Genomic DNA, 21997 nt, shown 5'->3' on the forward strand with positions numbered 1-21997 from the left:
ACAAAACAAAGAAACAAATAAAATATAGCATGCTGTATACATTCTATTGATGTTTCAATATTTCAATATTCAAAATCTAAGTATAATAGATTTGAATTAATTTCCACAAAGTGCATTCAGGTGTTGAAACAAAATTGGCACAATTTATGTTAAATTAAACCAATAAAGATATTGTGCAGAAAATAAATACACAAGAGTATGGATTACATTATGGATACTTGTCAAACCTAATAAAACTCATTGAGCTTGGTATAAGCATGTAAGAAAAAGACCAAGGTGGTAGCTGGAATAGTTGACTTATTTTTCCAGTACATAAATCAGCCTACACCCTACATGATCTTCTGTCAGACCTACATTAAAATATAGTTTGCTTAATAATAAAGCATGTCAGTGATCATTACAAAATATATTAAGGAACTCCCCCAAATGAACTGAGTATGAAAAAATCAGTTTAAATATGGGAAGGCCGCAGAGTGTGGGCATGTCTCTAACATATTGTTGCATACATTTTTTGTTAGTACAGTCAAACCGCGGTTTGTGAGTGGTTTGCAAGACGAGCAAAACACTCTTGCAAACCGAGTGTTGACTCGATATGCGAACCTCCACCCCCGAGAACCGACATCACCTCGCCTGCCCAAACCCTTGCCACAATCAGGCACCGGCACGCAGCACCAACGCACAGGACGGGCTGGTGCTAAAAGAGCCTGCCGGTGATCTCTGCTGGGTCTTGAGCATCTGCGCATGCTCAAGGTCTTCTGGCTCCTGCTCTCTCCAAGATTCTAATGAGAAACTTCTCATTAGAATCTCGGAGAGCGCGGGAGCCAGAAGGCCTTGAGCATGCACAGATGTTCAAGGCCCAGCAGAGATCACCGGCAGGTTCTTTCGGCACCGGCAAGTCCTGTGGGTTGGTGCTGTGTGCCGGTGCCCGATCGCGGTAAGGGTTTGGACGGGCAGGGCGATGCTAGTTCCCGGGAGTGGGGTGGAAGAATGCCAGTGGCCTTGGGGGAGGGGGGGGTGTCTTTTTGGGATGTGGAATGAATAGTGTGACCATAAGGCACCAGAAAAAAGGGGACGGATTGAGACATCCGGGTTTTACTTCCATTGAAAGCAATGGAAGTAAGGAGAACAGATTGAGACATCTTGGTTGCTTCTAATGGAAGTAAAACCCGGATGTCTCAATCCATCCCCTTTTTTCTGGAGCCATATGGTCACACTAGGAATGAATCACCCACGTTTTCATTAACTCCTATGGGGAAAGTTGCTTTGATATACGAGCACTTTGATTTACAAGCATGCTTCTGGAATGAATTATGCTCGCAAACCAAGGTTCCACTGTATATTGATTACTGCGTATGGCATATAGTACTTAACTGTATCTTATAGATTGATTCAAATGAAATACAACTTGCAATGTGGAGATTCTCTAGCAACAAATAGTACTACTGTATGATCAAGGGTCCGGGTTGTAGTCTAGCACATTTGAGATTTTTCTTCTGGGTTGCAATTAGAATGAGCTATTAAAAAACTGACAATATTGCAATATTGTCAATATCCCAATACTCCAGGCAACTTGCAGAATTTCTACCAAACTTCTTGTCTTAATGATAGGCTGCAATTTCCATTCCTTTATTACTTTTTTGAAATAAAAATTCTTATGCAATTTTCTAGCCAAATTCTGGATTTGTCTTACCAAGATTTAGGTCAGTTTTAATTAAAATGGTAAGAAGCTGTTTCATTGTGGTCTTTTCATTTAGATTCAGAATAGAAGAAAAGTCTTAATAAAGCAAGCTCTAAATACTTTTAAAGCTAATTGAGATATTTTAAATGCTTATTAAAACTAATGAATCACCTCTTGGATTTCTAGCCATGTTTTACTACATCTCCTTGGGATATTTTCCTATTACCAAAAGAGTAAATATACTGTGCTTACTTTATCTTATTCTTTTTAATACCTAGATTGAAACTAGTTACAATGTAAATTTATTACTTAAAAGCTATTCTCCAATATTATATTTTTGTTCCACCTCTCCTTGTCCACATGGCACGGTTTCATACTTGGTGGCTCAGATTTAAGCTGAATTCTTTACAGACACATGTATTCAGTGGCCTACGTATGACAGAAGATAATTTTGCAACAAAAGTTAAAACTGGGTGAAACTTAATTAGCTTTTAGAAGAATGAAAGCTAGATAAGTTAGTGCATAGAACATAATTTTTCTTTGTTAATTTAGCTATCATACCAGTCCAAAAAAAGCAAGGAAAATGAACACATCACAAGGAAGAAAAGGATCCATACTCGAAATCCTGCATTATTTTTTATTGCCTGTAGAAAAACAGAAACAAAGTCATATCTGTAATACAATAATAGCTTGTAAAATCAAGTTTAAAATGTTTTTTTTAGCACACTGGTTCTCTATATAGTCCTCTCAAGATTCACCCATAGTTTTCAGGATATCCACAATGAATATGCATTAGATAGATATGTATACAGTGAAACACTACTTGTAAATCTGTCTTATTCATATGCATTGTGGATATCCTGAAAACTAGACTGGCTGGGTAAGTCCCGAAGACTGAGTTGAGAAGCTGTTTTAGAATCTGTTGTCCAAACAGAAAAAAATGGGGCATTGTTGATATATTGAAAGGGAAAGGGGATGGGATCTGATACATCACCTTTCTGTGGTTACAATCAAAACAGTTTACATATTAAATACAGATACAGTGGTACCTTGGTTTACGAGCATAATTAGTTCCTGAAGCATGCTCGTAAACCAAAATACTCGTATATCAAAGCGAGTTTCCCCATAGGAAATAATGGAAAATCGCTTTGATACGTTCCCATTCCCCCCCCCCCCCCCCCCCCGAGGCCAGCGGCACTGCTCTATTCCCCCCCCCCCCCCGAGAACCCAGATTAAATTCTTGGGCGCAGCCCCTTTGAGGAAAAGGCATGTTTCACCTCCTGGGCCAGAAAATGAAAAAAGGTAGAAAACAATTGTCTAGTACTTGCAGCAATATATGCTGCTTGATGTAATCATTCAGAGGTACAAGAGAACTAAGCCAAAAACCAAACCAAAATTAATTTATTTTTATGTATAGCCCACTTGCTGCTGCTTCAGAAGAAATTTGAGTACCTCTGAAGAGATAAGGCAATGAGGTTATGCTGACTAACATACTGCTAGTCTACAGAACTTGCCCTGTTCTTCATGCTTAATTTGGAGAAAGAAGAAACTGCATATACCAGATCAGCTTTCCCCCCCCCCCCCCCCAAATCTGGAATGGGTCTGTAAGCTCTCAAATTTCTGTGCGAGTAGAAAGTGGATGAATGAAATGATGATTGACAAAGGATAGGTACTATGGCCTATATTCTCACAAGCTGAACTAGTATATTCCACCATGCCTTTCAATATTTAAACAAATTTTCAGAAGTAATTCTGTTGACAAAATTTTTTCCCCAGCCTAGGCAGCATATTCCTCCTACTCAACGTGTGATTAAACTCTGGAATTGGTTGCTGGAGAATGTGGTGAAATCAGTTAGCTTAGCAGGGTTTAAAAAAAAGTTTGTATAATATCCTAAAAGAGAAGTCCGTAGGCCATTATTGAGATGGCTTGGGGAAAGCCACTGCTTATTCCTAGGTTAAGCAGCATAAAATCAGTTTTACTACTTGGGACCTGGGTTAGCCACTGCTGGAAATAGGATACTGGGCTTGATAGGCCTTTGATCTGTCCCAGTATGGCCAGAATTTGGCTCCTGTTCTCCTCTACTAGGAGAAATGATTGTTTTTGGACTACTTTGTGAGAGAAGTCAGCAGTTTCCAGTCTTCTGCTCCCTGAGAAACAAAAATGTGATCTTTCCTGAAAATCTCTATTAAGGGAATTATAGAGAGACTGCTGGGTCTTTCTCTTGTGGCAGGACGGTGGGGTGGCTTCCTTCCTTTAGCTACTTCCTTAACCAGCTTTTCAAATTGACAATCAAATTTGTGCCTTCAAACAGATTTCAAGTGGATTTTGGAAGAAAAATCAGCCATCAGCCTCTCTCTGCCTGGAGCGTTGATACATTAGTTTAATGTGTAATCAGTTGGTTTAGGTTTGGTCTTTTTTGGATTTAAAGCAAAGATCATACTCTTTTTTTTTTGTTGTTGTTGTAATTTGAAAACTTTGTTTAGGAAACATTTGTTATATATGTTTCATGTTTATAATTAGCGATATTGAAATTGTATCTAATATAGTAGACTGATCTGCTTTGGACCTTTATTTAAAGGGAGTTGGCAGAATATAAATGCTACTTAACATAACTAACAAGGATGGAAAGTAGACTAGTTATAGTGGCACCAAATTCTGATACTTCTTTATCAAGGCCCTGGAAAACATGTTAAATGGATAGCAGGCAATGTTCTGTTGTGGATTAGGAACTGGTTATTGAACAGAGGGTAGGGTTAAATAGCAATTTTTCTCAGTGGAAGAGGGTGAATAGTAGATTGCCACAGGGATATCTATACTAGGACTAGTGCTATTTACTTAACATATGGTATTTATAAATGATCTGGAAATTGGAACAAGTAACACAAAACTATTTAAAACACATGTGGCATGAGAGAAATTGAAGGAAGAATTTAGGAAATTGGAAGACTGGGCATCCAAATGGCAGACAAAATTTAACATGGACAAATGCAAAGTGTTGCACATTGGGAAGAATAATCCAAATCATAGTTACCAGATGCTAGGGTCCATCTTAGGGATTTGAAGAAAACATCTATAATTCCACCTTATCTTTACAGAGTCCTTAGAGTCTATCTCGTCATGGCTCTGGGCACAGCATCCTTTCTTATTCCAATAGGCTCAGCCTTTCTTAACAACCCCTTTTATAGCCAAGCATACTAGAAATATATTTTACCCTTAATCTCTGTGCTGAGCAAAGGCTCTTTTGTATGATCAGTCTTCAGTTCTACAGACTAAGTCATGGAAACATGCTTTGTGAATTCTCATGCATGACTCACTGAAAAGCTGAGCCCTTCTGTTCACAACTGCCTAGGTTTACCTTCTGAATCCTCAAAAAATTCCCAGAAAGCAGATAAGCTCCTTAGTGTCTCTGATCTCAGAACCAGCAGGATTTCTCCTCTTACTATCCTTGCTCGATTTGTTACATTAAATATAATTCTGAATACTGTAGAGATTATGTTTATAGTACAGTTACTTCTTGTTTGCTGTTGTGTTGTGTACATAAGTTTAATAGAAAACTTTTCCAGTGTATAAGAACTAGCCAAGAGTGCCTTAAGAGTAGGTTCTTTCTGTTCAATCAGAATGGGGAACTGTAACACAATCTGTTTTGAGGGGAACAGGGGTATCAAGAGTAGTTATGAAAGATTCCAGAACATTAGGCTCTGTTTTAAAGTTTTGAGCCCTCCCGATTCTTTCATGAAATACCTTCCATGTCAACAACTTCAGTTTTGGAAGCCTGTAGACTAAATACTATGACAACAGTAATTCCTCCCTCTCTAAAGAATTAAGCATAAAAGTCACACTTAAGCCTGTACCTAAGCATGAGAATCCTTAAGCAAGGGTGTGATGTAGGAACTTGCATAATCAGGAATATTTCAGGACTTCCAGGTTCATCTGAGGAGTCATATTATGAGTCTCCACAAGGATACTATAAAACCACAACTTAAGGTGCTTACTTACAATGATATGTTGTGGTTTTCCCACAATTATGGTGGTTGGGTTTGTTTTTTGGAGTTTTTTTTTTTTTAGTCATCTACATAAAGATTTGTAAATATTATCTGGTGCAGTGATGGCTACAGAAGTTGCTTTAAGTTAGAATATGACAAGAAGCACTTCATATTCTTGAGCATCAATATTAATTTCACATATTGCCATTATTTTATTTCATTTTTATATATTACATATGGTTATATTTGAATAGCAATATTATACATACTAGTCCCTTTATATCCTTATAGAGATTCATTAGGAACAGTTTTGCAATACCTTGCCGTCTATATATTTTTATGGTGGTTGTTTTGCACATCATTGCTCGTGGATCAAAAATTGGTTGGCAGGTAGGAGTAAAGGGCCACTACTCGGACTGGAGAAAGGTCACGAGTGGTGTTCCGCAGGAGTCGGTACTCGGACCGCTGCTGTTCAATGTATTCATAAATGACATAGAAACAGGGCTGAAGTGCGGTTATAAAATTTGCAGACACAAAACTTTTTAGTGGGGTTAGGAATAAAGAGGACTGTGAAGAGTTACAAAGGGACCTGAACAAACTGGGAGAGTGGGCAAATAAATGGCAGATGAAGTTTAATATAGAGAAATGTAGAGTCTTGCATGTAGGAAACAGAAACCCGATATACAGCTATACGATGGGAGGGCTGGTAATGGGAGAAAGTAGCCTAGAGAAGGACTTAGGAGTACTGGTGGACAAAACAACGAATCCATCGGCACAGTGCGCAGCGGCCTCTAAGAAGGCGAACAGAATGCTAGGTATTATCAAGAAAAAACAAAGACGTTATCCTGCCGTTGTATCGGGTGATGATGCGCCCGCATCTGGAGTACTGCATCCAATATTGGTCACCATCCAATATTGGTCACTGTACCTAAAGAAGGATATGGCGATACTCGAGAGGGTTCAGAGGAGAGCGACGCGACTGATAAAGGGTATGGAAAATCTTTCATATGCTGAAAAATTAGAGAAACTGGGCCTCTTTTCCCTGGAGAAGCGGAGGCTTAGAGGGGACATGATAGAGACTTACAAGATCATGAAGGGCACAGAGAAAGTGGAGAGGGACAGATTTTTCAAACTTTTGAAAACTACAAGAACGAGAGGGCATTTGGAAAAATTGAGAGGGGACAGATTCAGAACCAATGCTAGGAAGTTCTTCTTCACCCAAAGGGTGGTGGACACCTGGAATGCGCTTCCAGAGGGTGTGATACGACAGAGTACACTACTGGGTTTCAAGAAGGGATTGGATGATTTCCTGAAGGAAAAGGGGATTGAAGGGAATAGATAGGATTGGATGATTTCCTGAAGGAAAAGGGGACTGAAGGGTATAGATAGAGGATTACTATGCAGGTCCTGGACCTGATGGGCTGCTGCGTGAGCGGACTGCTGGGCGTGATGGACTTCTGGTCTGACCCAGCAGAGGCACTGCTTATGTTCTTAAGTACTTGAAATTCAAGGGCCAGTGCATTGGCCAAACCTGAGTCTTTTAGCTCCAACAGTGCAATTAGTGAAATTAAGTCTTTAATGTGTTATCTATCGTTGAAACCTGAAAGATCACTTTTTGATTATTGCCATAACTCCCTAAGACATTTATTAGTCCCAGTGGAAAGCAAGAAATGTTTGTCTTCTTACAGGATATATAAAGAGGACATATGGTTGGTCACAACTAATAACCTGTTTAAAACTCTGGCAAGCTGTAATGTGGAAAGTAAATGACCATTTTGCCCCCAAATAATTATTTAAACAAGTTTTCCAAGAAAGATTTTCTTCTAACACACTTCAGGTGATAAACTGTAATAATGTACGATAAGAACTTTTTTTTCTAAAGCAAATACTTAAACATGTCTGATGTGATTTACTTGAAAGCAGCAGCTTTAAGATGTAAAACACGTTAGTTACTACAAGGGCTTAAGGCTCCTAATTGAAAGGCTGATACAGAAAATTCTCATGTGGTTATACACAGGTTTAACATTGCTTTATCATGGATTAACAGTGCAAAAAGGGTTTCAATGTGGGTGTTAACTCGTACAGAAACCGTAACCATGCCCTGCATTAAAATGAGTGCAAACAAAAACAAAAAAAGGATTGGACATGCACCTAACATGAGAAAATTTTCACCAAGTTTAAGGCAGGGTAGAAGGGATGGTTCATAGTAGTGGGTGTCAAGGTAGTGGTCCTGGGATGCACCATGTGGGACAGGGCACTGCCGTTTTTCAAGAAGGTGATACCAGAAGCAGGAAAGAGGATATCACTCCTGCCTCTTAAGGTACGACAAGGGGAAGGGGGATACCTAGTGGAAGGATCAAGTGGGTGGAGTGTTGACTTTAGACATCAGGGATTTACTTTTCAGTTGAGAGGAGGGAGGGGGTGCCCCTAGACACCAAGCCGTGGTTTGTTGGAGGGAGGGTTTGTAGTCAGGCAGGGAAGTGCCAATAGAGACTAGGAATTGGTTGGGTTTTGTTTTTTTTTGAGTTGGGAGGAATGCCATGAGATACCAGGGAGGGGTGGTATTTTGTGAGTGGGTTTTTTTTGTTTTAAATGTCAGTGAAGGAAGAGAAGGCCCTAACGCTTTTTGATGAATTCCCCCCCAAAGTATAAGTGCATAAAATGAGACCTATGGTAAAATAACACATATTAACAGTAGCCCACACTTCTAAGGGCCTCTTCTATTAAACTGCGCTAGCAGTTTGTAGCGGGGTGAGCCGCGCTGCTCCCGACACTTATCGAGTTCCTATGCCCAATAATGAAATTCACCTGTTATAGGTACAAGATCCTTTTTCCGAAATTCTGAAAACCGAAAAGATCTAAAAAGTGAAATTTGATGCGAACCAGAAGTAGTCTATTTCCCTCCAATGTGACACACTCTGAAACCAATGCAGGGGCATGCGTTTCTCCTGACCTCTGTGCAATTCAGGTTGGAGGGCTGTAAAATGGAGAAGTGTAGATTCCAGGGTGGCAGTAAGAAGCAGAAAGGTCAGAGGGCTGGAAAATGTCAAAGAGAGATGCAGATTCCATAGAGAAAGATAAGTTGTTGAAGTTTTACAATGAGAGTGATGACCAGAAATGATAAAGAAGGGAATCATGAGTAGATCAAGGGAAGTCATAATGCCGCTTTATAGAGCAATGGTCAGACCACACTTGGAATACTGTGTCCAACACTGGTCTCCATACCTGAAGAAGGATATAACACTGCTGAAGAGGGTGCAGAGGCGAGCGATGAAGCTAGTAAAGGTTATGGAGAACTTGATCTACAAAGATCGCCTCAGAAAACTGGGATTATTCACCCTTGAAAAGAGAAGACTGAGAGGGGATCTGATAGAGACTTTTAAATTGCTAAAAGGAATCGACAAAATGGAGCAAGCTCACTCACCAGCAGGGGGAAAGGATGGTGAGCAAGAAACAGCGTTATTCACATTGGCAAATGTGACCCAGACTCAGAGCAGAGGTCATGGCCTGAAGCTGAGAGGGGACACGGCCAGGACAAATGTCAGAAAGTTCTGCTTCACACAGCGAGGGGTGAATGCCTGGAACTCTCTCCCGAAAGAGATGGTGGAGGAAACCACCATTCTAGGATTTAAGGGAAAATTGGACGCAAATCTTCTTGCAGGACACATTGAGGGATACGAGTGACTAATGTATTCGCCAGGGTACACCTGGCTGAACCTCCGCGGGTGCGGATCACCGGACTGGATGGACCCCAGGTCTGATCCAGTGCAGGCATTTCTTATGTTCTTAAGTCATGTTGGGTGGGGGCTCTAGATACCATGGATTGGGGGTTTGGTTTGGAGGGGGGGGGTGGCAGATGCCAGCCACTTTAACAGTTTTCTTTTTAAATGTCATCTTTCCTGTCAGTGCCTGAGCCAAATCACTACTGAGGCACTGACAAGACAGTTACAATTTTGCAGTGAGCTATGGATTTCTGTGATTTTAACACAGCAGTAATCTGTATGTTTACTGCTTATAGCATTCTACAGAAGTTTTACAGCGGTAATTTCACAATACCATGACTGTACCATGAGGTTTTCTGCATTGGCCTCAGAGTTAAGCTCTTAAATTAGCCACTCTGAAAATGTATTAGTGCTGAATTTCTAAATCCATGATCCCCTTTTAACTTTAAAAGATAGTGGCAAAAGGGATGGATTTAAAGAAGGTAGGGAAAAAAGTGACTAGTTCAGGCACCTAAGTTAATCTTCTAAATCTAGGCCAATAAATGGCAGGCCTAAATTTAGGGAAAGGGGATGGGATTGGATAGCCCACTTTTCTGTGGTTACAATAAAAGCAGTTTATGTATTATATACAGGTGCTTACTTTGTACCAAGTCACAAGGAGCTGCAGTGGGAATCAAACCTGGTTCTCAGACCACTGCACTAATTAGGGTGAATTTTCAGCTGAAAATATAGGCTCCTAAGATTGGAGGAACCTTGTTTGTGTGTTCACATTTTTTTTTTTTTTAAATATTGGTCCCATTTCCAAACCATGCCATCTATCATAATAAAATCCTTAGCGTGCATGCGCACTTCAAACTTTGTGCTGGTGTGCCATGCATGCGCAGTAGAATAATTTGCCTCTGTCGCCGATCACCCTTGCCTGCATCAGCTGATTTCTTGCCTTCTGCTCCAATCGCCGATGCCGGCTGACTTCCTGCTTTTTGCCTAAGCTGCCAGGACTCCTCTTCTTCTCGCCCCTGGACTAGCAGCGGCAGCAGCCGCGGTTTCATCAAGCAGCTGCAGGGCCTTTGCAAGGCTAGCCCACTTCGATGATGCAAGGCGGGCCTGCCTAGCAAAAGCCCCGAGGCTGCCTGATGAAACCGCAGCTAAAGCTAAACTAAAGCTAGCAGATGCTGGACAGGGGGAGGTAAAAGGAAGGGAGAAGGGCTACTGGACAGGAGGGAGCAGGGAAAGGGTACTACTGGACGGGGGGAGGTAAAAGGAAGGGAGAAGATGGGGGAGGAAGGAGGACTAGAGGAGAAGCATGTAGGAGGCCCTGGAAACATAGTTAAGAGCACAGAAAAATAAAGTCATCAGACAACAAAGTTAGGGAAAATGATTTTATCAATAAGCATGCATGCGCACTTGAAACTCCGTGCCTCTGCATGCGCAGTACACTGCCATGCCTTCTGAGAGCGAAAGGCAAGGGTGAAGGAAGGGAGAGACGGCCATGGTCGGAAGGTGGGCGTGACCGTCTGGAAGGAAAACCGGTCATGTTCTGAGGGAACAAACCACCTCCGTTTGGGAGTGACAGAGGGGGTTGGAAAGGTCCAGGAGCAGAGACGAACGAGACCGGCCCAGTAAAGGTTAAGTTGACAGAAACTGTCACAGTTTGAGTAAGAGTGTGAGGGGGGAGAGAATCACGGTTTGAAGGAGCAGAGAGACAGAGGGGGTAAAAAAGGGCATTGTGACTGGGTTTGCTTGCCCGGGAAGCCAAGGAGCCAAAGGGAAAAGGGAGGAAAGCTGCGATCGGACATCTTGCCTGCATCTCGGGGATGCATCCTATATAACCTCCGCTATTGCCCCAGCTGGAAAATGCAACAAAAGCCAAATCCTCCCTCCCAACCAACTGGAAAGGAAATGAAATCCTTGCAGAGCAGGGGAGACAAAAAAAAAAAAAAGACAAGACAGACAGACGGCTGGGAGAGAGACAGAAAGAAAGACAGACAGACGGCTGGGAGAGAGACAGAAAGAAAGACAGGCACACGGCTGGGAGAGAGACAGAAAGAAAGACAGGCACACGGCTGGGAGAGAGACAGAAAGAAAGACAGGCACACGGCTGGGAGAGAAACAGAAAGAAAGACAGACAAACGGCTGGAAGAGAGACAGACAGACAGGGGGGCAGGGAGAGAGAAAGAAAAACAGAGACAGACAGACAGGGGGCCAGGAAGAGAGACCAAAAGAAAGAAAGGGGACAGGGAGAAAGAAAGAAAGACAGAGAGAAAGAAAGAAAGGCCTCAGCATCGCATTGTGCTAAAAGTCTACACATCTATTCTAGCATCCGTTAATGTAACGGACTTAAACACTAGTGTTGTAATATTGTAATACTACAAAATTATGGATTTCTTTCAGGTTTGGATATGTAAGAAATTGTAAAGTATTAAGTTAAAGAGCAGAGGAAGCATTTGTGGCGCTCTCTGATTGGAATGTGCTTCTATTAGATCTAGGGAGGTGAGCTTGTCCGATCTGACCAAAGCAGTTTCCGATGTTTCCATTTGGAAGTGGGGAACTTGTAAGAATCAACCCCTTTCAGATCTAAAGTAGAATGGAAGGAACCCCCTTTTCTTTAGGGCCACAAAATAGATGGAGCAGCTGTTCTCCTGGACCTGGAGTGGCACTAGCTCTACAGTCCCTAGTCAAAGCAAGTGCTGTAACTTTTTGATGAAGGGCTGCAGCACAGGGATAAAGGCATCTTAAATGGCTTTGGTAAAATCCAGGGTGCAGCCCTGCTACACTACCTCTAGGACTAATTGATCTAAGGTGATCTGGGTCTAATTGTTGTAGAATCTGCTGAGCCTGCACACCATCCATGGGTGCTCTTGGGGGTAGGGTGAAGCCTGAGTAGATACCATGGACTCTTTCCCTTCTTGCGAAAGGGCTGCCCCTTGTAGACTTTAGGCCTGAAAATGCCCCGGCAACCAAAGTGCCAAGGCAAAAAGACCCCCCTATCTCTGGGACATGACTTGTTTACTAAAAACCACAAAGAAGACCATGGAGGCTTCTCTGGCAATTATTGTGGTTTCACTTCTCCCTGGTCCTTAACAATTTCTCAAAATCCTCCTTAAAAAGGAGTTGGCCTCAAAATGATAGCTTGCTCAAATGAACCTTGGAGGCCAAATCTGCCATCCAGTGACGCAGTCACAGCTACCTGAATGCTGCTAACACCACCAAAGCCATGGGCCAAAAAGAGATGATTCAGATTATGTTTTACAGCTCGTTAGCAAAGGTGGCAGTATCTGTTAACTCTGGCAACTATTGAGTCCAAAGTAGAAGAGTTTGGATGAAAAGTCCCTACAGATGGAGGCTTGAACCCTCTTGGAATCAAAGGCCTACTTAAATAGTTGCTTGACTTTTCTGTTTTGAGTCTCCTTCAGAGCTGTACCCTCTTCCATCAGAACAGAGGTCTTCCTGGTCACAACTATGATCAAGGAATACACCTTGAGAAAGTTGAACAACTTGTTCAGCGCATCCCACTGAAACAGGTATGGCCTGCTCAAGCACTTCATGCACTTGAGAAAGCTCTCTGAGGCCTCCCATTCAGCCAAGACCATCAGTGACAGAACCCTGTGCAGGAGAAATGTCTGGGTGGCTTCTGCAGTCCCTCCAATAACTTAGACCACTGCTAATTTCAAAATGGTGGCCACAAGGCTGCTGTAGAAGTCACAGCTGCCATTATTATATTGCAGCCGATGGGGACAGGAGCAACTTGGTATGCTTCTGCCCTGGCTACCACTGCACTGCACTGCAAGGGCCTTTAAGAGGTTGGCCCAGGAAGACCCTGCCCGGGGAAGGGTGGGTGGGTGAAGGAGAGCACAGTGATGAGTGGCCTGGGGAACATGTTTTCTGTTGAGGGGGCAGGTTGGCTTACAGCAAAAGTGATGGTAAGGCCGGTTTCAATTGCAGTTTTGCCAAAACTGAGCCAAAGATTCAATTTAAACTGGAACAAAAACAGCCAGTTTCAGTTGGCCTCATGTCCTAAGTGACATTTTTTTTGTCAGGGTTTGCATTATTTCACAATAGGCCTGAAGTAGTTTATGTTGTTGTTATTGAGAAGACACTAGTATCAGATATGAAAAGCATGCTGAAATGGTTCCTTACAATGATCTACTCAATCATTCTAATATGTTCTATCCCACTATATATAAGGCAATTTTCATCAGTGCCATTACTACCTGCTCTGTTAGAAATGAAAAAGAAATACTTTGCCCTGACCTCCTTGGGGAAATTCTTCCCCATGTCCATGCTGTTCAAGGATGATAGCTATGTATTACAACCTGGGAGGGGAGAAGGATCAGGCCTACCTCACTTAAATCTTACTGCACCATTCCAACCTCACCAGCTGCTGGAGATAGAGAAATGAAGGATTCTGTCCTGTACCAGTCCTTCATTTCTCTATCTCCAGCAGCTGATGAGGTTGGAATGGTGCAGTAGGATTTAAGTGAGGTAGGCCTGATCCTTCTCCCCTCCCAGGTTGTAATACATAGCTATCATCCTTGAACAGCATGGACATGGGGAAGAATTTCCCCGAGGAGGTCAGGGCAAAGTATTTCCCAGGTTGTAATCCATTATACCAACTATGTTACCAATTCTCTCTCTCTATCTGCTGATAGAATACAACCTGATAATATGGACTAATCTAATGGGATAAGAAAGTGTGTTTTTTTTTTTTTTTCTGGTAACTTGTTTTGATATTGGCCATATTCTGTCTATGACAGTTAGTGCAAATCATGGAGACAAAATCAAATCTCTACTCGTATCTATGGAGAAGTATCACAGCAGATGCATAATTTCAAAATGTTTGAACAAGCTATATTGTAGGCTCTAGCATAATTTTTGCCTGTTTGCATAATTCTCAAATCTGCTGTGTGTGTAGACACACACACATATATATATATACTGCTCCACATTATAAAGTTACATTATGAACATACCACACCCCCCCATGCTGCATCAAATATCCAGATACTAATAACCCAACCAAAAAAATACACAATTTTTACAATACTGTGACAATATTAAGTGGTGTTTTAAAAACACAGTAAAACAAAATGAACCAATTTTATGAGGGGGCGATGAAAAGTTCTCAGCCCAACCAAGAAGGGAAAGACATGGAGCCATGAAACTTACAACTTATTCCACAAAATCACCCCTAAGTTCAACACACTTGGTACATCATGTCTGAAGTTTCTGTAACCCTTCCCCAAAAAACATACTCTGATGTTTAGTCACTGAAATACTACTCAGCTGCTGCAATCACCTTCAAATCACTTGAAAATTGTCATCCATTTAAACTCTTTTTAAGGTTTGGAAACAGAAAATAGTCAGACGGAGCCAGAACTGGTGAGTAGGGTGGATGGTCTATGCACTAAAACACCAACTGCGTCAAAACATCCATCATTTTACCAACCTTTTGAGCAGGTGCACTGTCTTGCAAAAAGAGAACTCCATTCCACAGATTCCATTTCCTTTTTTCAATAAATGCTTCCTTTAAATCAGCACAGCAAATTACAGTAGTATTCTGCATTAACTGTTTGACCCATTGGAAGATATTCATTACAACATCTTCTAGATCCCAAAACACTGTGGCCTGACCTCTCCTGCTGACCTTTAGGTCTTGAATTTCCTTGGCCTTGGAGAACCTTAGTGCCACCATTGCATGGACTGTTTTGTCTCATAAGAACATAAGCAGAGGCTTGGTCAGACCTGAGGTCCATCAATCCATCGTGTCCAGCAATCCGCTCACGTTGCGGCCCAACAGGTCCAGGATCTGTGCAGTAATCCTCTATTTATACCCTTCTATAGCTGTGTATAATTCTCAACAGAAAATAGTCGTTCCAAAAAGTTGGCACCAGCTTGCTGAAAGTGCTGCAAAATCAACTTGGAAGTCTTCATTCGACATTGTTTCTCATCAGCATTCAAGCATTTAGATACCCACTTGGCTGACAGTTTCTGCATACCCAACTGCTTGTGGATTATACACCCAACACGTTCCCTGGATATCTACAATGTCTCAGCAATTGTTTTAACAGATATTTGCCAATCTACCAAAATCAGGTCATGGGCATGGTCAATAGTTTCAGGAGATCATATGCCCCTTGCTGCATCTTCGGTCTCAAAATCTCCAGCTGAAAATTTCATATCACTTCTTCACTGGAGTATGATGAGCATTTGTCACTCAATGTTTGCATCATACATTCATGGATTTCCTTTGGAGTTTTCTTCTGCAGGAATAGAAGCTTCATGATAGCTCAGAGTTCTATACTTGAAAATGCCACACTTTTTGTTGATATGGTTCAATCAATGATCTGAAACAATGTCCAAACAAAGCATTGCGATTCTGCAAATTGGCACTTTGCAAAATAAAATGATTTGCAGAATAAAATAACACTTTCATCTACAGTGGTAAAGTAACACTCAGATTTAGGAAGTTGGCTGGGCTTAGAACTTTTCATCACCCCCTTGTATTTCTACCAGCATACAGACATAACATTTGTTTTATTAGAAATGCAGCTGAATACGTTTTAAATCAATTTCTGCCTTTATTTCTTTTTCAGCTTCATGTCTCAGAATGGTAAATGCCATTTTGTCTTGTTGCTCAGAGTTAAACCATCCACCGAAAAGTACTGTTTAGAAATATTACCTCTCGTATGTCTTCATTTCCTTCTTTGATATTCTCAGTTGCACCTACAACTAGTTGATGAATATTGTCAATCTCTGTTTCCTGTGGGACAAATATTATAGTGTATATAAATTCCAATGCAAAAAAAAAAAAAAAAAGGCTGTACTGTTCTTTGGGCAGTAGACAATATATAGATACATAAAACATATATAAATATACATATTATGCCAAAACAAGAGTATTTGGGTCTTTATGAAAATGTTATATGGTATCTAAAACTAAAATAAAACTTTTATGCAGGCACATAAAATTCAGCACACACAAATCCCAGAACAGGGAGAAGAATGCCCCAAAAATTATTTTCACCAAGTCAGATTCAAATGAAAATTTAAAATGACACAAGACTTAGGGGCATTATCGATATGCCATCAAAAGTTCAAAATGAGACATTTTGTTAAAGATATCTTTAAAAAAAAAAAAAAAAGTCTAGCTATAGCAATAATCAAGCCAGAAAACCCCCAGAACAGGGAGGAAAAATATTTTTTTTGCCCCAAAAATTATTTTCACTGGGTCAGATTCATATAAAAATTTAAAATGATCCAAGACTCTTAGAGGCATTTTTGATATGCCATCAAAAGTCTGAAATGAGACATTTTGTCAAGATGTCTCAAAAAATGTCTAGCTCACAGCAATAACCGAACTAGAAAACCATCTAAATTTCTGGTTTGATTATGGCTTTGAACTCAATGTTTTCATGCTCTACATACCCACCTGTAAGTACCATTTCTGAAATAGAAACAATACTTACAGGTGGGTATGTTGAGCATGAAAACATTGAGTTCAAAGCCATAATCAAACCAGAAAAATAAAATAAAACCAGAAAAATGAAGAAAAGCAATCCATTGGGACATATTTGGCAGCATTCCTAGTAAACTGTCCACACAGAATCCCAGCAGAGGGGCAGCTTTGTGGTCAGTGCAGTAGATTTTACATAAAGGGACCCAGTTACAAATCCCATCAAACCCCTTTTATATGTTATGGTGAACCATCCAGGAACAAAGAAAACCTACTGGTCCCACCAGTACAATAGCCCCCAGAATTCCTATAAGCATTGGAGCAGCAAATAGCATGCAACATACCAGCGGGCGCTAAAAACCTGTGTGGTTTTGTAAAAGAAGGGGGGGGCGGGAATAGTTAGATAGAGGAGGTATTTCTATGTTCCAAGAGGTAGAGGTGATATTTCTATGTTTCAATAGTTGTATTGACATGAAAGCATTAAAGTCCACTGTAATGACCACTAGGCTACTCCATCCATTTGCTTAGGAATGGTGTCATACAGCCTGATATCTACTGTCACATATTTAGGGGTGGGAGAGGGTCATGCCTTAATCCCGCCAGTGGTCAGCTCGTCAGTACACTCTTTCTGACTTGTCATGACTGAAAATAGGTGTACATAAAAACTTTTTTTGCATGTCTTTTTTTTCCTGTTTCATTATTGCTGAAAAAGATTGTAAGCTTGCTCTAATTCTATTAAAACCATGCATTCAACCACTTCCCCTTGCTATCTGGACAAACTCAGTGAAAAACAGACCAGTTCTGCCTTTTAGAAAATTGGAATTTAGATGTTTTGGCAAGAACAACATTTATGATGGGCACTTGTCATGGTCTGATAGAAAATTAAGTAAAATTTCAGTCTTAAGAAAAGTATGAGCTGATGATCTAGTTAACAGTACATATATGCTCAGCTGCTTGGCCATAGAAGATTTTAAAATAAAATAGAATACTTTATAAATAATTCTAGCTTTTACTGGAAGCCAGTGAAATTTGATCATACTTTTTCACAACTGGCAGCTGTATTGTTTAGGTTGTAAGCTCTACTGAGAAGGGGCTGTCTCTTGAATGTATACATCTAGCAGCACTACAGAAATAAATAGTACTTACAGTAGTAGTAGTAGTAGTAGTAGTAGTATTTTGCAAAAGCTGAAGTTTACTTTGTAATTTTTTTGTATTCCAATATAAAATAAAATTACAATAATCTAATTGGGACAGTTGACTGAACTATCAGTGAAATATTCATCATGAAAATAAATGACTCAGTCTCAACTGCGAGTTTGTTAAAAAAACAAAACATCCCCACCCCCTCATAGTTAAATTGCCAATTTGTGGCTCAAAAAGAAAATGTCAGTCAAAATATCCCAAAACAAGAGAAGTTTTTCCTTGCATCATGGGAATAAATAGAGATATATTTACTGAAGAGTTATTGAACCATAATATCTCGGTCTTATCAGTGTCAAGTAAAGCACAGTTACTTACCGTAACAGGTGTTATCCAGGGACAGCAGGCAGATATTCTTGACTGATGGGTGACGGCACCGACGGAGCCCCGGTACGGACAATTTTAGAGTGATTGCACTCTAAGAACTTAGAAAGTTCTAGTTAGGCCGCACCGTGCGTGCGCGAGTACCTTCCCGCCCGACGAAGGCGTGCGGTCCCCAGTTAGGATAAGCCAGCTAAGAAGCCAACCCAGGGAGGTGGGTGGGACGCAAGAATATCTGCCTGCTGTCCCTGGATAACACCTGTTACGTTAAGTAACTGTGTTTTATCCCAGGACAAGCAGGCAGCATATTCTTAACTGATGGGTGACCTCCAAACTAACAAAAAGAGGGATGGAGGGAAGGTTGGCCTATAGGAAAACAAATTTTGTAAAACAGATTGGCCGAAGTGTCCATCCCGTCTGGAGAATGCATCCAGACAATAGTGAGATGTAAAAGTATGAACTGAGGACCAAGTAGCAGCCTTGCAGATTTCCTCAATGGAAGTGGAGCGGAGGAAAGCTACAGGCGCTGCCATAGCTCTAACTTTGTGGCCCGTGACAGAACCTTCCAGTGTCAGGCCCGACTGAGCATAACAGAATGAAACGCAAGCAGCAAGCCAATTGGATAAAGTGCGTTTAGATACAGGATGACCCATCTTGTTAGGATCAAATGACAAAAAAAGTTGAGGAGACGATCTGTGAGGTTTAGTGCGTTCAAGATAGTAAGCCAAAGCACGTTTACAGTCCAAGGAATGCAAAGCCTGTTCACCTGGATGAGAATGAGGCTTTGGGAAAAAAAACAGGTAGGACAATGGACTGATTAAGATGAAAGTCAGACACAACCTTAGGGAGAAACTTTGGGTGTGTACGTAGAACCACCTTATCATGGTGAAAAACAGTGAAAGGTGGATCGGCCACTAGTGCATGTAACTCACTGACTCTCCTGGCAGAGGTGAGAGCTATAAGGAAGACCACTTTCCAAGTGAGAAATTTGAAATGTGCTGTGGCCAAAGGTTCAAAAGGAGGTTTCATTAAAGCGGAAAGAACCACATTGAGATCCCAGACAACAGGAGGGGCTTTAAGAGGTGGTTTCACATTGAAAAGGCCCCTCATGAACCTGGAAACCAAAGGATGAGCAGAGAGGGGTTTTCCATGAATTGGCTCATGAAAGGCAGCAATGGCACTGAGATGAACTCTTATAGAAGTAGATTTTAGACCAGAGTCAGACAAGGAAAGAAGATAGTCCAACAACCAGTCCCACTGCTAGAGACGTGGGATTATGGTGATGTACGAGGCACCAGGAAGAAAACCAAGACCATTTCTGTTAATAACAGTGAAGGGTGGCCGGTTTCCTGGAAGCATCAATGATATAACGGACAGGCTGAGATAGGAGTGAATGAGCCGAAGTTAGCCCGAGAGATACCAAGCTGTCAGGTGCAGAGACTGTAAGTTGGGATGCAGTAGGGACTGTTGATGCTGAGTAAGCAGAGAAGGAAACAGTGGAAGAAGTATGGGTTCCCTGGAACTGAGTTGAAGTAGAAGGGAGAACCAGTGTTGCCTGGGCCACCGTGGAGCGATGAGAATCATGGTGGCTTGTTCCCTCCTGAGCTTGAACAATGTCCGCAGCATGAGCAGTAGAGGAGGAAATGCATATAGGAAGAGATTGGTCCAATCCAGGAGAAATGCATCGGGTGCCAGACGGTGAGGGGAGTAGAGTCTGGAGCAAAACAGGGGCAGTTGATGATTGTGAGGAGCTGCAAAAAGGTTCACTTGAGGAGTGCCCCATTGAGAGAAAATGGACTGAAGAGTCAAGGGGTCGAGAGTCCATTCGTGAGATTGGAGAATTCTGCTGAGATTGGCTGCTAAGGAATTCTGCTCCCCTTGAATGTAGACCGCTTTCAGGAATAAATGACGAGCTGTCGCCCAAGACCAAATCCGTTGGACTTCCTGACACAACAGGCGAGAGCCCGTCCCTCCCTGTTTGTTGATGTAGTACATTGCAACTTGATTGTCTGTGCAAATGAGTAGTACTTGAGGAAAGAGAAGATGTTGAAATGCCTTGAGGGCATAAAACATTGCTCGGAGTTCCAGGAAATTGATGTGATGTTTCTTTTCCTGGGCAGTCCAAAAACCCTGAGTTTGGAATTCGTTTAAGTGAGCTCCCCAGGCATAAGGGGATGCATCTGTGGTGATCACGAGATGATGAGGAGGTAGATGGAACAGTAGACCTCTGGATAGATTTGAAGATGTCAACCACCAAAGAAGTGACCGTCAAAGAGACGATGTCACAGATATGTGTTGTGAGCAAGGATCCGTCGCTTGTGACCACTGGGTTGCTAAGGTCCATTGAGGAGTGCGCAGGTGGAGACGTGCGAAGGGGGTGACATGCACTGTCGAAGCCATGTGCCCCAAGAGCACCATCATGTGATTCGCAGAGATGGTAATCTGTTGAAACACCTGCCGACAGAGTTGAAGGATGGTCTGAAGGCGGTTGGATGGAAGAAATGCCCTCATGAGAACGGTGTCCAGAATGGCGCCAATGAATTGGAGTCGCTGGGTTGGAATGAGGTGCGACTTGGGTAGATTGATTTCGAAACCCAACAGTTGAAGGAAGTGAATGGTCTGGTTGGTGGCAAGCAGAACCGCCTGAGGAGAATGAGCCTTGATCAGCCAGTCGTCCAGATAAGGGAAGACTTGAAAATTGTGAGAGCGGAGATAGGCTGCTACCACAATTAGACACTTGGTGAATACCCTGGGAGAGGAGGCCAGACCGAAGGGTAGCACCTTGTACTGATAATGATTTTGATTGATGAGAAAGCGTAGATATTGTCTGGAGGTCAGATGGATAGGAATACGTGTGTAGGCCTCTTTGAGATCGAGGGAGCATAGCCAGTTGCCCTGAGTGAGAAGAGGGTAGAGGATGGCAAGAGAGAGCATTTTGAACTTCTCCTTGACCAAACATTTGTTGAGATCTCTGAGATCTAATATAGGTCTGAGGTCTCTGGTCTTTTTGGGAACTAGAAAGTACCTAGAGTAAAATCCCTGACCTCGCTGATCTGGAGGAACTTCTTCGATGGCATTGAGAAGAAGGAGGGATTGAACCTCTTGAGAGAGAAGGAGGGATTGAGACTTGTTGGAAGCAGGCTCTTTTGGCAGGCCCAACGGCGGAGGAGTCTGAAAATTCAGGGAGTAGCCGTGGGCGATGATAGAGAGCACCAATTGATCGGTGGTGATTACCTCCCATCGAGCCAGAAAAATTTGGAGGCGACCTCCGATAGGCTGTGGAAGAGGAAATGAGGGAGGAAGACTGGCAATGCCCTGGAGAAGAGAGTCAAAAGGGCTGAGTTGGTTTAGGCTGAGCAACAGGCTTAATTGCAGGCGGCTGTTGTTGGTGAGCCTGTTGCTGCCGCTGCCTCCGCCTCTGAGGCTGAGGAGGATGAGGCTGAATTGGCCGAGCAGAGAAACGGCGCTGGTACGACGTCTGCTGCCTAAAAGGACGAGTAGGAGGGGGTTTCTTTTTGTTTTTCAATAAGGTATCCCACCTCGTCTCATGAGCCGAAAGCTTCTGGGTGGTGGTATCCAGAGATTCTCTAAACAGCTCATCACCCAGGCAGGGAGCATTGGCAAGGCGGTCCTGGTGGT

The 21997-nt window shown here is 42.0% G+C and overlaps 1 protein-coding gene across 2 annotated transcripts in view; it reads right to left on the reverse strand.

The window, feature by feature from the left end:
• Window positions 1-894: 894 nt before the first annotated feature.
• Window positions 895-21997, reverse strand: part of STX18 (syntaxin 18) — a 200740-nt gene continuing 179637 nt past the window's right edge. For both annotated transcript variants that reach the window (XM_033949373.1, XM_033949363.1), the window contains 2 exons: window positions 16064-16144; window positions 895-2322 (listed from right to left, as the gene is read on the reverse strand). In XM_033949373.1, coding sequence (XP_033805264.1) covers window positions 2227-2322; window positions 16064-16144 — 177 coding nt within the window. In that variant the 3' untranslated portion in view covers window positions 895-2226. The remainder of the gene's footprint in view (window positions 2323-16063; window positions 16145-21997) is intronic.

The sequence above is a fragment of the Geotrypetes seraphini genome, chromosome 1 (assembly GCF_902459505.1).
Source record: "Geotrypetes seraphini chromosome 1, aGeoSer1.1, whole genome shotgun sequence".
Lineage (NCBI taxonomy): Eukaryota > Metazoa > Chordata > Amphibia > Gymnophiona > Dermophiidae > Geotrypetes > Geotrypetes seraphini.